Genomic DNA, 16,365 nt, shown 5'->3' on the forward strand with positions numbered 1-16,365 from the left:
TATTGTAAGCAGTTTTCGCCCTCTTAGCTCAGAAAGGATGTGCTGAAACTAATGAAGTTCAAGAAAATGATTCCAGGATTGAATGGTTTGACATATGAAGAGAGTTTGATGGCTCTGGGCCTGTATTCACTGGAATTAAGAAGAATGAGGGGTAACCTCATTGAAACCTATTGAATGGTGAAAGGCCTTGAAAGAGTGGATGTGGAGAGGATATTTCCTATGGTGAGAGAGATTAAGACCAGAGGACACAGCCTTAGAATAGAGGGGTGTCCTTTTAGAATGGAGATGAGAAATTCTTTATCTAGAGTGTGGTGAATCGGTGGAATTTGTTGCCACAGTCAGCTGTGGAGGCCAAGTCTGTATGTATATTTCAGGCAGAAGTTGATAGATTCTTGATTGGTCAGGGCATAAGGGGATACAGGGAGAAAGCAGGAGACTGGGGCCGGGAGGAAAATTGGATCTGCCAAGATGAAATGGTGGAACAGACTTGATGGGCCAAATGGCTTAATGCTGCTTCTATGTCTTAAAGTCTAATGTTGAAGTGGATGGGTTACGCAACAGCAGATCACCCTGGGTTCTATATCTGATCCTACCAGAAACCATTGAGCGCAGACTCTTCAGCCCAACTAGTCTATGCTAAACTATTATTCTGCCTAGTCCCATCAACCTGCACCCAGCGTCCATTATTAAGGGCCTCCAGCACCCAGGGCATGCCCTTTTCTCACTGTTACCGTCAGGTAGGAGGTACAGAAGCCTGAAGGCACACACTCAGCGATTCAGGAACAGCTTTTTCCCCTCCGCCATCCAATTCCTAAATGGACATTGAACCCTTGAACAATCCCTCACTTTTATAATATATTTGTTTTTTGCATGATTTTTAATCTATTCAATATACATATATTGTAATTGATTTATTTATTATTAGTTTTATTTCATTTATTATTTTTTCTATTTTATGTATTGCATTGAACTGCTGCTAAGTTAACAAATCTCACATCACATGCCAGTGATGATAAACCCGATTCTGATCATAGCCCTTCATACCCCTTCTATATTTCTCTCAAATGTTGAAATGGTACCCACATTCACTGGCAGCTTGTTGCATACACTCACCACCCTCTGAGTGAAGGAGTTGTCATTGGGCTGTTGCCTGGATTGGAGAAGTTTAGTTCTGGAGAGACTCAATAGGGATAGGGTGAGTTTATTTTACCTGGAGCAAGGGATGCTGAGGGGTGATCTCAGTTTGTAGTCAGTCAGAACCTTTTCTATGGGAGGGGTATCCAAAACGTGAGAACGTCTGGGAGCGGAGAGGACTCAGCCTTACCACCAAGCTGAAGGTCTACTGTGCAGTGGTCCTTACCACCCTCCTTTACGCCAGCGAGACCTGGACTGTCTACAGCAGACACGCTAAACAGCTCAACCACTTTCACCTGAGCTGTCTCCGCAGACTTCTCCATATCAGGTGGCAGAACAAAGTCCCCGACATGGAAATCCTGGAACGAGCTGGGCTCTGCAGCGTCTACACCCTCCTGCTGAAAGCCCAAGCCAGGTGGGCTGGACATGTGGTCAGAATGCCAGACAGCCGATTGCCTAAGCAGCTGCTGTACGGAGAACTGTGTCAGGGCAAGCACTCAGTCGGGGGGCAGAAGAAACGTTACAAAGACTGCCTGAAAGCGTCCCTCAAAGGCCTGGGTGTCGACATCAACACGTGGGAGATGCTTGCCCTCGACCGTCCAGCTTGGCGCAGCAAGATCACCACAGGAGCCCGTGCAGCTGAAGTCAGGCGCATCATCGAGGCGCAACGAAAGCATGCTGTGCGCAAGGCCCGAGCAGCATCCACTGCCACGACAGCACCCACTCACTTGTGTCCCACATGTGGGCGAGCCTTCAGGGCCCGGATTGGCCTCATCAGTCACCTCCGGACCCACAGCCACCAATCTCCCATTTGACTTTGAAGCCATGGTCACCTTCGACTACGAAGGACGAACAACAAACATCCAAAACAAGAGGGTGAGAAGAAGAATATATATATTTAAAAATACACTTCTGTCATGCCCTTTAAAAAATGTAATGTATCTGAAACGTGCTGTCAGAGGTGAACATAGAAATTACAGCACATCACAGGCCCTTCGGCCCACAATCTTGTGCCGACCATGTAACCTGCTCTAGAGGTTGCCTAGAATCTCCCTGGCACAATGCCCTCTATTGTCCTCAGCTCCACGTACCTATCTGACAGTCTCTTAAAAGACCCTATTGTATCCACTTCCACCACCACCAGTGCATTCCACACACCCACCACTCTATGTGTGAAAAACTTACCCCTGACATCCCCTCAGTACCCATTTCCCAGCACCTTTAAACTATGCCATTTCAGCCTGGGAAAGAGCTTCTGGCTATCCACACGATCAATGCACCTCATTATCTTAGGTGGTAGGGGAAAATCAGGTAATCACAGGGTTGGAGATACAAATTCACTGAAATTGGCAAGGCAGAGAAGGAGACAAGGTTAGCATGGCATGGTGGTCCACAGATCCCATTTCTCTGCTGGAACACATGGAGCACACTCTGGCTGATAAACCTCTATGGATTCTGTCTATACTTCTTGCTGCTCGAGCTAGCAAAATTACCTGCCCCCCTCCCCAGAAAAATAAAGCACGCAAGAGCCACAAAAGCCTGAAAGCATCTGTCACCAGGCTCAAGAACAGCTTCTATCCCATTGTTATCATACTTTAATTCTGGGATTGAAAGGCTTATCATATGAGGAATATCTGATGATGAGTACTCACTGGAATTCAGAAGAATGGGGGGGTGGGGGGGTAAGCTCATTGAAGCCTATTGAATGTTGAAAAGCCTCATTAGAGCAGATGTGGAGAGGATGTTTCCTTTGGTGAGTGAGTCTAAGACCAGAGGGGACAGGCTCAGAATAGCGGAACGTCCACTTACAGCAGTAGAGAAATTCCTTTTGCCAGTGGGCGATCAATCTGTGGAATTTTTTTGCTACAAGTGGTCGTGGAGGCCAAGTGATCGGGTATATTTCAGGTGGTGGTTGACAAGAGTCTTGATAAGTCAGGGCGTGAAAGGTTATGGGGAGAAGGCAGGAGACTGGGGTTGAAATGGATTAACCATGATCAAATGGTGGAAAAGACTCAATGAGCCAAATAGCCTAATTCTGCTCCAATGTCTTATGAACTTCCTGTACAATAAAATGGCCTCTTGCATTCACTATTTACCCTATGATGTTGCACTTTATTATTCACATGCATTCCACTCTTACAGTAGCTTTTACACTTTATTCCACATTGTTACTGTTCTACCTTATTCTTGCTCACTGGCTTGTCTAACTCTTTGATCTCTACAGTCTATGCAAGATGAGCTTTTCACTGGATCTTGGTAGATGTGACAAAAACAATATTAATGCTGTAAAATGGGGAGATCCAAAAGGATATCAGATCAAAACTGAAGCAGCTGCATTCTAATAGGTCTAGGAACAGTGTGGGGGTAAAGACAAAATGATTTCCAAATAGAATCTTGTGTTCAAGTTGGAATAGTACCAAACTTCAAGCCTAGTGTTGCTACAGGCCAAGTACTTCATAATGGAAGCAACATACTGCAAGAAACACAAACTTTTGTGATGTACCAATTCTCAGAGGGATCAGAAGTGGAGAGAGTGAGCAGTTTCAAATTCCTGGGTGTCAAGATCTCTGAGGATCTAACCTGGTCCCAACATATCGATGTAGTTATAAAGAAGGCAAGACAGTGTCTATACTTAATTAGGAGTTTGAAGAGATTTGGCATGTCAACAAATACACTCAAAAACTTCAATAGTCATGTCGTGGAGAGCATTCTGACAGGCTGCATCACTGTCTGGTACAGAGGGGCTACTGCACAGGACTGAAAGGTGCAGAGGGTTGTAGATCTAGTCAGCTCCATCTGGGGCACTAGCCTACAAAGTACCCAGGACATCTTCAGGGAGCAGTGTCTCAGAAAGGCAGTGTCCATTATTATGGACCTCTAGCACCCAGGGCATGCCCTTTTCTCACTGCTACCATCAGGTAGGAGGTACAGAAGCCTGAAGGCACACACTCAGCGATTCAAGAACAGCTTCTTCCCCTCCGCCATCCGATTCCTAAATGGACATTGAATATTTGGGACACTACCTCACTTTAAAAAAAATATACAGTCTTTATGTTTTTGCATGTTTTTTAATCTATTCAATATACATAACATAATTGATTAACTTATTTATTATTTTATTTTTCTCTGCTAGATTACGTATTGCATTGAACTGCTGCTGCTAAGTTACAAAATTCATGTCACATGCCGGTGTTAATAAACCTGATTCTGTACACTGCACACCACACACCTCAAAGGGTAAAGATAGGACTGCTATTGCTACTCGTAGCAAATGTATGCATACAAATTCACGGCCAAGCACAGATGCAAAGAATAAATGAAAGAAACCCAAAAGTACAAATTCATCCCAATCAGAAGCCTCATGAGAAAATGAAGTTGATGGATGAGAACAGTTCAGTGTATATTTAGGTCTTGTTAACAATGAGCTTTGTCACATGTGCATTGAAACTGAAATGTGTTGCGGGCAGCCTGCAAGTGTCACTATGTTTCCAGTGCCAACAAGGAGCCTCTGCACATCCTCCCCTTGGAATACATGAGTTTTCCCCTGAGCTCTGGTTCCCTCCCACAGTCCATAGATTGGTTAGATTAATTGGTCATTGTAAACCGTCCCCGAAGATGAATGCTGTTAATTACAGAGTTAACCTGGATAAAAATCTGCTAACCTATTAGAAAACTTCAGCTGAGGAGGAAGTCTATCTTTCAGCGGCACATTGCCAGAGGAACCATGGAGTGGCTTCAAGTTAACAAAATTGAGGTCCTTGAGTGGCCTGGTCATAGTTAACCTTAACTTGATCAAACATCTCTGCTAAGACTTCGAAGGTTGCTGTCCACTACTCCTCCATAGCTAACCTGGCACAGCTTCAGCAATTTTGCAAGGAGGAATAGGCAAATCTTGCTTCTTTAGGTTTTTATAAAACTAGTAGGGACTTACCCAAAAAGACCACTAGCTATAATACGTGTGGGAGGTCGTTCAGCTGAACAAAGGGTACTTTTGAACTGCTGACATTTCAATTTTTGATTTAGGTTTTTAAGCTTTACAACTTTGTGAATCACATGCTCCTTTTTCAGAGGCCAATAAACATTTTCAGTTGAATTAATGGAAATCTCAGGTTTTAATACTCACTTATGTGAGCAAAGCACTGTATATCTTTAAAATGTACAGAAGCAGGAGCACTGGGAGGATATCCACACAGTCACAGGGAAAACATGCAAACTCCTTACAGAAGTGGCAGGATTTGAACTTCGATCACTGACTGCTGGTTCTGAAAAGTGTTGTGCTAAACATACCACAAGCAGGGATAACTGTCCAACTTGGGTTTCAAGAACACGTTGCTTGTACAGAATGTAAAATGAGCAAATACATGGACAAGTTGTTGCCACTGAACCCAACATGCTCCGTTACAGTGAACGCAATTACAGGATGTGCAGCTTCTGGCTTGTTCCATTTGAGCTGTGGCAGAGCGGACAGCTGCTAAAATGAACAACACGAACACCATTGGAGATTCAGAGCCCTGTTATTTTATTTCCAATCTGTTTTCAAATTGCACAAAACCAACAGGACCACTTAATTAATTCTTTATTCTGTACACTCAAAGACAGTGACCTAACACACCACAATATCCAGCAAACGCAAGACCTTAGCACAGGGTTGGAAACAGACTGGTTCTGGGGAGTTAATGGTCCCACATCAGCACTGTATTAGCACAGAGAGGCTATACATAACCACGGTGAGTGAATAACGTAGTAGAAATTGAAAGCCTCTAAGGGGTTTAAACAGAGCCTGCATAGTTTGGGATGAGCCCAAGTTTTACATCAATGGGTCAGCTGAACTTGTTGTACGCCTTTACATAATTTCCAGCTTTCAAGTCATGGTGTTGGTGCACTGTAATTAGTGTTTCTTTTTTTTTGCTCATCAACATCTTACAGGTAAGCAGCCAAGTCCTGTACTCGGTTTAGGAATACAATGAGATTTACTTTATTTTAAATACAGCACAAGTTGCTGGTACAGTTGGGAGATACGACATTGAAGTATTGCCTCATTACAGAGTGAAAATTAAATTCTTTACAACAGACGTTTGCAGGACATTAGCTCACACCAAGAGCTTTAAATGAAACAACCATTCCCATCCAAAGAGAAAAATCACAATCTAATTACTGTGGAATGTGAGAAACAAGTTAGAGCTGTGATCCAGACACTTAGAACTAGAAAAACAAAACAAAAAAAAAAGACTCGAGTCCTTCATGACATACAATATATAAAGAGCTTTACTTCCTCTTCCCCGTTGCAAGATGAAGGGAATCTGGCAGACATTGAGCAGGTGGGTAGCTTGCGATTACCTTACATACCGTACCCATAAGTGCCAGGCTGAGCATATGGTTGGGCACCATAACTGTAGCCAAAGGCCGCCTGTGGAGGGACGCTTACACTGGGTCCTGCTGTCAACATCAGCTGTGACTGGCCTGCGGAGGGAGAGAGATGTTAATTGTATTTTCCCCACTGAGGTGATAAAGGTGAAATTATATGAATTTCATCTATTTAAAATGCAATTACTCCTATTGAATATACAGTGAAAGCACTATAGCTGTTTGTACAAACACTGATCAATTGTAAAGAATCAGCATCAATGGAACAGGCAATTTGTGTAGAGAACTTATTTAAAAGGTATCATCAAATGTCCTTGAAGTGCAAAAACACAGAACACTTTTGAAGCAAAGAGATGGAGCTTCATACCTGCAGCTTAGACATCAGGGTTTCACCAGAGGTGGTTATAGTATTAAAACAACCAACACCAGAAGTTAAAAGTCAACCCAGCATGCTGCTTGGGGTGGCCGGGGTTGGGGAGAGAGAGAGAGAAAGCAGGGAGAAAGATCTCAAGTCTCACACTTCAGCCTATCCTCAGCGCAGTTCATCAAACCATCGAACCACTTTAGCAGCATTTGATCACCAGCATTTTCAATTCTTGTTTTAATCAAACTTAAGTCAACTCATTATCAGCTACAGACCGTAAACAATGGGTGTCGTCTCAGTGGCCTGCTCCTCTTCTTTCCGCAATGACTCTGAAATGTCCAACTTGTCCACCTAAACAAAAACAAAAATAAATCAATCACTCGTCTGCTGAGAGCAAATTCCTACTTAGCTCAAGGAAAAGCCTTAAAAAATGCTTCGAGTTCAAAACACTTGAATGAGCGACCATTCAACAGATTGCGGCAAGCAATGCAAAACACTCAGTTTAATTGTCCAAGTTATTTAAAAAAATTATTTGTTATCTAGCATTTTCTAAGATTAGTTAGATGGAGCCTGGAACATACGTTACAATAATAAGAGCTTTCTAATGACAGGGAAAACACTGAAAGGTATTTGCTTAGACCTGAAGTTTCCAACCAAGCAGTAAGTTACTTTTGAAGTGGGAAGAGCAACGCAGTTGGCAACTGCACTAATCATCCACAACCTTCAAATTAAAACAAAGATGTGTACATCTTATTAAACTTTTCCCATCTGTATTCCCAATAGTATTAGCCATCAAATTATTTGTTCTTGAATATTACCTGGAGAAGTTGGTGAACACTCAGTGGAAGCTTCCTTAACGTCAACAGGTTAAATGGAGAGAACTGACTTTTTAAATTTATACCTTTCCAGTACAAGACTCAACATAGCAGTTACACTCTCCTGCTAAAATCACGAGTTGTGGTTGAAGCAACAGAAAATCTACCGATTCAAAAACAGTGAAGGACGAACAGACTGGTCCAGAGGTCTAACATGATGAAAGTGGTCAATGCCTGTGCTGGATGAAGGCCAGTAAGATCAGCTCCCAAGAAATTTAACCGGGGAAATTAAGGAACAAGAGGCCGAAGAGAAGTTTAGAAGGGGAAGCTGGAGAAGCACAAGGGGGAAAATGGAGAGTTCAACGAGCAGAAAGGGAGGTACTGGTTAGGCTGGAGTAGAAATATTGCTCTATTGTGACAGTCAGCTAACATCTACCATGCCACTCTAAGCAATAGTCATTAAAGCAGGAAGCCCCTATGAATGTTTTACACCTAGATTAGGAGTGAAACACCATGTTCTTTTGGATGGACATGTTAATCTCTCGGACGCAATGCATTAAACAAGGAATGAAGTACTTTAGACGCTCCTTAAAACTTAAACTACGTTGGTAAATATTACTATTATACTATTTGTCAAAAGTTTACATTTTGCTTTCTGAAAGTACCATCACCCACCACATCCAAAGAAAAAACTCATCAGTGAAAATACAAACATCAAAGTGCTGCTCCAGAAGATGCTAGTGCATGAGTACTTTCAACATGGGCAGCTGGACAGCAGGGGAAGTCCTTCTCTAAGACAATGAGATCAGGCTCTGCTCATACAGCACCATTCTGTACACAGACCCCAACACACCCGCAACTGTCAACCTTCTCAGGTAAAGAACTCCAAAGATGCACTAGCCTCGGCAAATTTTCTTCGCCTTGCAATAGTCAAGGTGGGCTGGAATTACAGCCTTGCTCAGGGAAGGCTGTGCAATTGGTTAACCATTGGAACTTAAAGGGTTGTGTGTAACATTAGTCATCAGCTCTTTTCAACAGGATCTTCACAAGTGGGCAGGCATTAAAAGCACAAATTTACAACAGTGCAAAGCTCAATGACAGGTTCCAAGCACAACGCAAGAGCTGTGCAATAAATTGGAATGATTGTGAAGTGGGCAGCAGCAACTGGTGAAATATTTCAGAGGGACAACAGCTTGAAAAGGACACACACACACACACAGCAAAGGCCAGTGCTGAGTTAAAATGGCCAGTCACCCTTCCCACTTATTTTCACCCACAATTTAATGTGCATCATTCACAGCTCTTGGCTGCAGGAATGTTTGTTCCAAGATACACAATGGCTGCAGGACGTTTGTTCCAAGATACCAGACACCGGAGGATAGAATAAGTGGAACACAAGAACAGGCATTCTCATTGGAAGACTGAAGAGCTAGCAGGACAAAATGGGCCAAAGGGCTGAGTATTTTGTTATGATGATCCTTCACTGTTACTTGCTTCTAAAGGCTCGTTACCACATTTGGAGAACACTAGTTAACACTGGAAGTTTTAATAGCAAAATGTTTGAGTACTGCAATCATTTCTGACAGTGGCAATGCAGCAAAGTGTAGAAACAGTTTCCAGATTCTCCACCACATTGTGTAGACAACACACTCAACCTGACTGACTCATCTATGCCCTAAACAAGCCCAACAAGTTCCCACTGATCCTGTGATTCTGCTGTGCTATTTCAAAAGCTCTGAGAACTGTATGTGCCCAGGACAAATACTGAGACCAATGTTGCACGTTTGTGCCTCTGACAGTAGCCAGCTTGAGGGCTGAACTTGGACAACACTTAATTGTTTACCCCCAGCTGAATAAAGGATGTAGGCAGCTCACGTAGACCTGTGCAAAGAGAAACTGTTAGCAAGACTTTGGACGACCAGATGCTGACTAGTGCATGCAATATTTGCATCCTGGACTTTATCCATTGAATGGTCTCCCACCCCCATGCTTGTTAACAATATTACTATTAGTCAGGAGGTATGCAGAGAAATTAATCAGGAGGCAGATCACAGACTAACTAACAAGTCAATTGTGTGGGGAGAACCTGGTTTGTTTTGCTAGTCAGAACAAATTGGGTCTTGTATAAAGGCCTTGTCTTTAGTAATCTACAATTTGCATTAATTGCTTTTAAGCTGTTTGATATCCCAAAGGGTAGTTTCATTTGGGAAAAATCAAATGAAACTCCATATTAAGGGGGTAATTGGGGAATGAGACAAGAGAATTAACAGCCATCTTTAAAGTTCACGAATTAGGTCCTTGGAATTGAATCACAACTCATCCATACCAACCATGATACCCATCTATGTCAACCCCATTTGCCAGTATTGGGCCCGCATCCAAGCACCTGCCCAAATGCCCCCACTACACCCTCTGGCAGCTAGTTCAGATAACTAACGCACCCAAAGGAGGCTTCCCTCAGAGCTCCCTTATTCCCCTTCCAACTCACCTTAAACCCATTCTTTCTAGCTTTAGACTCTCCTGCCCTGAGGTTCAATGAACTATTCTAGGCCTTTCAAGTTACAAGGTCACCCCTCAAGCTTCCAATGGACCAAAGACCAATCTCTTTTGTAACCCAAGCCCCCACCCCCCACCCCCCCAAACCCTGGCGAACTACCACATACTAATGTCAGAACAGCACAATCCAAATGTGACTAACCCTCACATTGGAATACACATGAATGGCAGCTTGATGTATGACAACATCAAGATAAATTGCTCATGCAAATCTAAATTCAAGTCTACTGAAGAGCAAAACCCCACTTGTAGGAAAGACCCTACACCCAGACAACTTTTGTCTCATTTCAAAGCATACACTTTCAATGCAAAACGTGCTCAGTTTCAATACTGGTTTCTAGATCAAACCAGTTTATCAATCTGAAAAATCTTTAATTGCTCTTAAGATTAAATACTAACCTTGTGTCTCTACCCTAATCATTTGTAGTCTTGTTTAAAATTTTAAAAACTGATTTTGGGAAGTGGAGACCCGCATGCAAATTTCTGTTGTGTTCCTCCACATGATTTTTTGATGTACTAAAATCAATACCTTTCCACCAAGACCATCAGACAGGAGCAGAACTGGGCCGTCCAGCCCAGAGTCTGCCCCACCATTTGATCATGGCTGACATACTACTGTATTTTCCCTTTCAACAACATTCTCCTGTCCTACTCCCATGACCTTGGGCTCTGTCTGGAAATTTCCAGGCAGGAATAAGTTCCCCACCTGAAACTTGGACCCCAAGAATGCACCATGCAAGAGGTACTCCCCGTCCATCTAAATACCATTAACATCTAGGGTATAGACTGTTCTGTGGGATTGTTCTTGTCACCCAAAATTAAGAAACTGAAATAAATTTAGCATCACCTACCATAATGCATCTTACAAATGAAACTTGAAATGCCTTTCAACCTTCGAGGTATTAACTGGATCAGAGGACACAATAAGCAAACACTTTGGTAATGTTGTGTAGAATTCAAATGTTTTTAACTGATCTGCATGACAATTGACTGAAAATTCTTTGCATACCCCTCATTAATAGCAGTTATAAAACAAATGCAAAGGCTTTTCCACAATTTATTTTTTTAATCAAAAATGATAATTTCATTTTAATGTGTGCATGAAAAAGAGGCAATAGTACTGAAGCAAAACAAAAAGATGGTTCAGCCATACAGGCTCTTCGAAAGCACACATGCAGCCAAACAGCAATACCTGTGGCCACAACGGTGACCTCCTTGTGGACAGTGTTGCACATGCTCAGATTTTAAAGAAACACTGCAGTCCAGTTACCCATTTTTCACACACACAAACAGTGGCTGGGGAGAAGGGGGAAGCACTGATGAATGGCTATACCCAATACCACGAGGTGTTGTCCCCAGGTCCGAGAAAGTTTTTACCTACTGAGCCACAGGGCAGAGGCACTGAACTAAATGTACTTGGTATTTGTGGCTTCAATTAATTAGTACAATTTTAATGCTGCTAGTTGAAAGTATCCTTGAAGGGGTGAATCCCTGCCTCAAGTATGTCAAAACTGGTTTTAATCCATTAAATAAATGGCATGTGGGACAAGTCTTATTACAAAATCCCACAAAGTCTATTGTATTTGTCACTAGAAATAGTTAATCCTTACACTAGATTGTTTACATCTCAATATCCTCATTTAAAACTTAGCTTTGGGTTTAATGCTAGAATGTTTCAGAACAAGGAGCAGATGCAAGGCAGAGATTGGGAACCAGTCACTATATGGCCACCTAGTAATGATGGTGGGTGGTCTTCACTCAACATTGATAGCTCTGCCTGAAAAGGGGTTGCAGTGGATCTAGTGGAGTTATAAAGCAGTGTAAGATGGGAAGAAAACGACGCATGCAGAGCTCCTGAGGCTCCAGAACTAAGATGGAAAATGGAGTCAACTTTCACCTTGTTCGTTATTTCATCAACCTGCAAGGAAATTCAGAGGGTAGCAGCTTAGAATCCAAACTCCAATGTCCAGCACATAAAGCAGAAGGGGAAAGACGCAAAACAGCAAAAAAAAAGGATAACTCAGAATGAAGGGGATAAAGGAAGGCAGGGAGGGAAGAGAGAACAGTAAAGAGCAGCATTTTAGTGTACCACAAAACATCAGGAAGGACACCAACTATACAGATGAATACTGGCAGAATAAAATTGAATGGACTAGAAATGATTAGATATATTAATATAATTGAATAATGAGCGAAATCTCCAGTGTAATTGGCACGTTAGAGGATTTCAGACTACTCAGGAATCCACTGAGAGTAACCAGTTCCCAAGCCATCTAAATTGCCAACTAATATGGCAAGGACTGTTTAATAGATTAATTTGATGAACCTGGAAAAGCAAGCACACAGCTCATCCTATATAGGGAAACAAGTAATTTTGTCCCAAGACAGTTAATTAGATAGAAAGGGCAATTACTTTTAAAATTAATTTGACCTAATTAAAAAACTCCAGGTAGGCTTTAAAACTGAATGAAGGAGCATCACGGTAAGTGTGATGCCACTATAACACCAGCAACCCAGGTTCAATTCCATGCTGTCTGTAAGGAGTTTGTACATCATGTGGATTTCATCTGGGTGCTCCGATTTCTTCCCACATTCTGAAGACGTAAGGGTTAGTAGGTTAATTAGTCTAAAGGGTGCAAATGGGCAGTGTGGGTTCATTGAGCCAAAAGAGCCTGTTACTGCGCTGCATTTCTAAATAAATACAAAAATAGATTCCAAACCCATCTTTTATTATGCCATTCATCTGCAAGCAAATTAAAATAGCTTACGAACAAGTACAGAAAAACCTTAGACTCAGCAAGCATAATAAAAGGATCAATTTTATACAGGAATGCAAGGTGGCTGGAGAAGTAACTGCAGGGAAGATATAAGAATTGGACGAGTCTGGGCTGGTTGACAATTCCAGCAGCTTCACCAGGAGATTCTATGGATTGATCTTGTAGGTCAAATTCGGGCTGAGCAGTGTCAGGTGGCAAAGTTCAATTATGAACTGAGGCTGGGACTATTTATATAACCCTCAGTGTCATCATCCCCGTTGGATATACCAAAAGCTGTAGGATCGTCCGCTAACTAAAGAGATTTTAAATTTGTACCTACCACCCAAAAATAATTAATCACGTTTTGTGACAGCTCAAGTCTGGCCAACTCAATGTTCAAGAGTTCAAAGCAAATGGAGTACAGATCAATGGTCAGTGGCGAGAACGACAGAAAGGACCACTGTATGTCTCCAGTGACCCATTTCCATCAGCCAACATTACTGGCCAGCTGAAGGCACCAAGCAAGTGCCTGAAGTAAAAATGGCCAATAATAGTCAAATAGCACCCACTTAATACATACTGGGACCAGCCTGAAGCTAACCAGCACAAGTGGCTGATTTGCAATCTCGTAGCAAATGGCATACAGTCAGGACAGGGTTTAAATTAAATGAGGTACAATGCACTCTAAAATAAAGTCCTTTGGAAGATTAACGGCAGATATTTCTACCAAAGCTATAGAATCTGTTTATATTTTGCTATAGTTTAAACACTGATATAGTAAAACAGCAGGGAAAAGTCCAGAGGCTGAGTAACCTACAGCAACTCTTTGGGCAGAGTGGCCCAGATGTCAGGAGCTACTTTACATCTGGCCCCTCCAATGGAAACTCACTTCCAGTTTAGTTTCTACAGGGGAATAGGAGTGAGAACAAAACTAGACAGTAGTCTTCCAATTTGGCACTAAACAATGATTTGTAGGATGCTCAGGTGACACTTTCTTTGATTTGACCTGCTTATTTGCCTCACAGCAAGTACTTTAAAAAAAAACACAAGCAATTTTACATCATGTCCAGGGAAGTCAGAGCTCAACGTCTCAGTCAAAGTCAGAGTCTGGAGGCCAAAGAAGATGACCCGTCCCGTAGTTAGGGGACTGTATGTGCGAGGGTGGCAGGGAGTAATGGGGCTTGTTTTGCTGCGTTCTGATTTGTTGTATTGTGTTGAACGTGGTATGTTGGCACAGGAACATGTGGCAACACTTGTGGGCTGCCCCAGCACACCCTCAGGTCTGTTGGTTGTTTACTCAAAATGATGCATTTCACAGTATGTTTCTATGGGTATGTGATAAATAAATCAGTCTCGATGCTTACCAGTTTAATCAGGCTACACATTGACACTTCAACTGGAAGCTATTGACAACCTCTAGGTAAGGTCAAACCCAACTGCAGCTGGGTGATGACACACGAGTCTTTATGCTCGGTTTGTCGAACACCTACCTTTGTGAGATACTCCCTCATCACCTGGATAAAATACGGCATGGAGAAGTCCATGATGTTATGCCTCCAGGACAGCTCAAGCACGACATCAGGCCTCAGCAGGTCATAGCAAGTGAACAAGCAGGAAGCGAAGCATTCTTTCTTCCCATCCTCCAGGAACCATTGTAGTAGCTCCTCGGCCAGCTCAGTGTCCTTGGACTCAGATGCATACTGCATAGCATCCTGAAACAAAACAGCACATGTCCAGAATTTGATGCAAGCTATGTGGCATATACACTAGCCAAACCCACAACAGGCGATGGACATCTACTAGACTGTGTGCATCCAAGACTAAAATGCTTCAACAGCTAGAGATAAGGGTCAGTACTACAGAACAGAAACAGGCCTTTCAGCCCATTTAGTCTTTGCCGAACTGTTATTCTGCCTAGTCCCATCAACCCTGACCCAGATTACAGCCTTCCGTACCCCTCCTGTCCATTTACCAATCAAAACTTCTCAAATGTTGCAATTGAACCTGCATCCACCACTTCCACACTCACACCATCCTGGGGGAAGATGATCTCCCTCCAGTTCCCCTTAAATAGGTCACCCTTCAACTTCAACCTATGCTTGAGCCTCACCCATCCTCAATCAAAGATGAAATCTTCGTAGAAGGTACTGGTCATTTATACAATGAGTATAAAACCCAGCTGAAACAGGACATCAGACTGAATAATTTGTGCTCACACATCAAGCCCAGGCATTTGCAAATACCATAGCTGAACATACTCTTATCTAGAGGAGCAACACCTCATTCTGTCTGGGTAGCCTCCAACCTGATCACATGAACATCGATTTGTACAACTTCCATCACCTCCCAGCTTCCTACCTCATCCATCTCACTTGTCACCCGTCAACCTGTACTCCTTTTCCCCTCATCTCATTCTGACTTCCGCTTCCTTTCCAGTCTGGGAGGATTTTGGTCCAAAACATCGACAGTTTATCCCCCTCCACAGATGCTGCCAAAGACAACTTGGTGCCATACTGTAGAGGCAGAAATGAGGACCCTGAACCACGCCTGGGGCACAACAGAGAAAATGGCCAAGGGTAGACAGATGGAGGACCTTCATTGCTGCTCAAAACGTCAGTGGTGTAAAGGACAGCAAGTATAGATGCTGCCTGACTTACTGATTTCCTCTAGCATTGTGTATTGTTCAAGATTTCCAGCACCTGTAGAATCCCACGTTTATACTCCAATCCTTTCCTTTAGCACATTACCTAGACAGAAATTGTATTCCACTACACCACTCACAGTAAAGTTACACAATTTTTGATGTCAATTGAAGAGTTTCACGTTGACAGCCAGGCTAGAAAACAAACAGGGCTCCCAGAGATCAGCCTAGTGGCACATTCAGTTCCGAGATGACTACGGTAGTTTTAGAACTAACTAATAAAAAGCACAAGTTCCACGTTCTATTAGAGCTATGGTCCACATTGTTCTTTACAGTACAAACCACCAGCCATCCACGACTGATATTTCCAACATGCTGATTCTTGTGGGGCTGGTTAATGCCTTGAATCTTACTGCAAGCTCAATCCTTGGGAAGTGTGGAACTGTCATTAGTTTACCGTGGACTCACAAACTAAACCCACAGGCAGAAGCTCTTACTTTGTACAGGCGGTCTTTCTTGCACAGCTCCACGCTCTGCTTCCAACGGTTGTTGCCTTTAAAGAGGTAAGCACCAATTCGACGGAACTCAATCAACTCGTGCTTCTCTAGCCGCTGAGCCAGGGCGATATTATCAAAGTTGTCATACGCATCTATGGACGTGCGAAGGGCCTGAGCAAATAGAAACACTAAGCTCAGACAACCAGCAAAAATCTAAAGAACTGTTACCATTTTACAC

At 42.7% G+C, this 16,365-nt stretch overlaps 1 protein-coding gene across 1 annotated transcript in view; it reads right to left on the bottom strand.

Moving 5' to 3' along the window:
• Positions 1-6,028: 6,028 nt before the first annotated feature.
• LOC134336839 (clathrin heavy chain 1) overlaps positions 6,029-16,365 on the bottom strand; it is an 83,105-nt gene continuing 72,768 nt past the window's right edge. Inside the window, exons 30-33 of the mRNA XM_063031392.1 lie at positions 16,128-16,298; positions 14,480-14,701; positions 7,138-7,213; positions 6,029-6,594 (exon numbers count right to left, since the gene is read on the bottom strand). Of these exons, the coding sequence (XP_062887462.1) occupies positions 6,473-6,594; positions 7,138-7,213; positions 14,480-14,701; positions 16,128-16,298 (591 nt within the window). The 3' untranslated portion in view covers positions 6,029-6,472. The remainder of the gene's footprint in view (positions 6,595-7,137; positions 7,214-14,479; positions 14,702-16,127; positions 16,299-16,365) is intronic.

The sequence above is a fragment of the Mobula hypostoma genome, chromosome 23 (genome assembly GCF_963921235.1).
Source record: "Mobula hypostoma chromosome 23, sMobHyp1.1, whole genome shotgun sequence".
Taxonomy (NCBI): Eukaryota; Metazoa; Chordata; class Chondrichthyes; order Myliobatiformes; family Myliobatidae; genus Mobula; species Mobula hypostoma.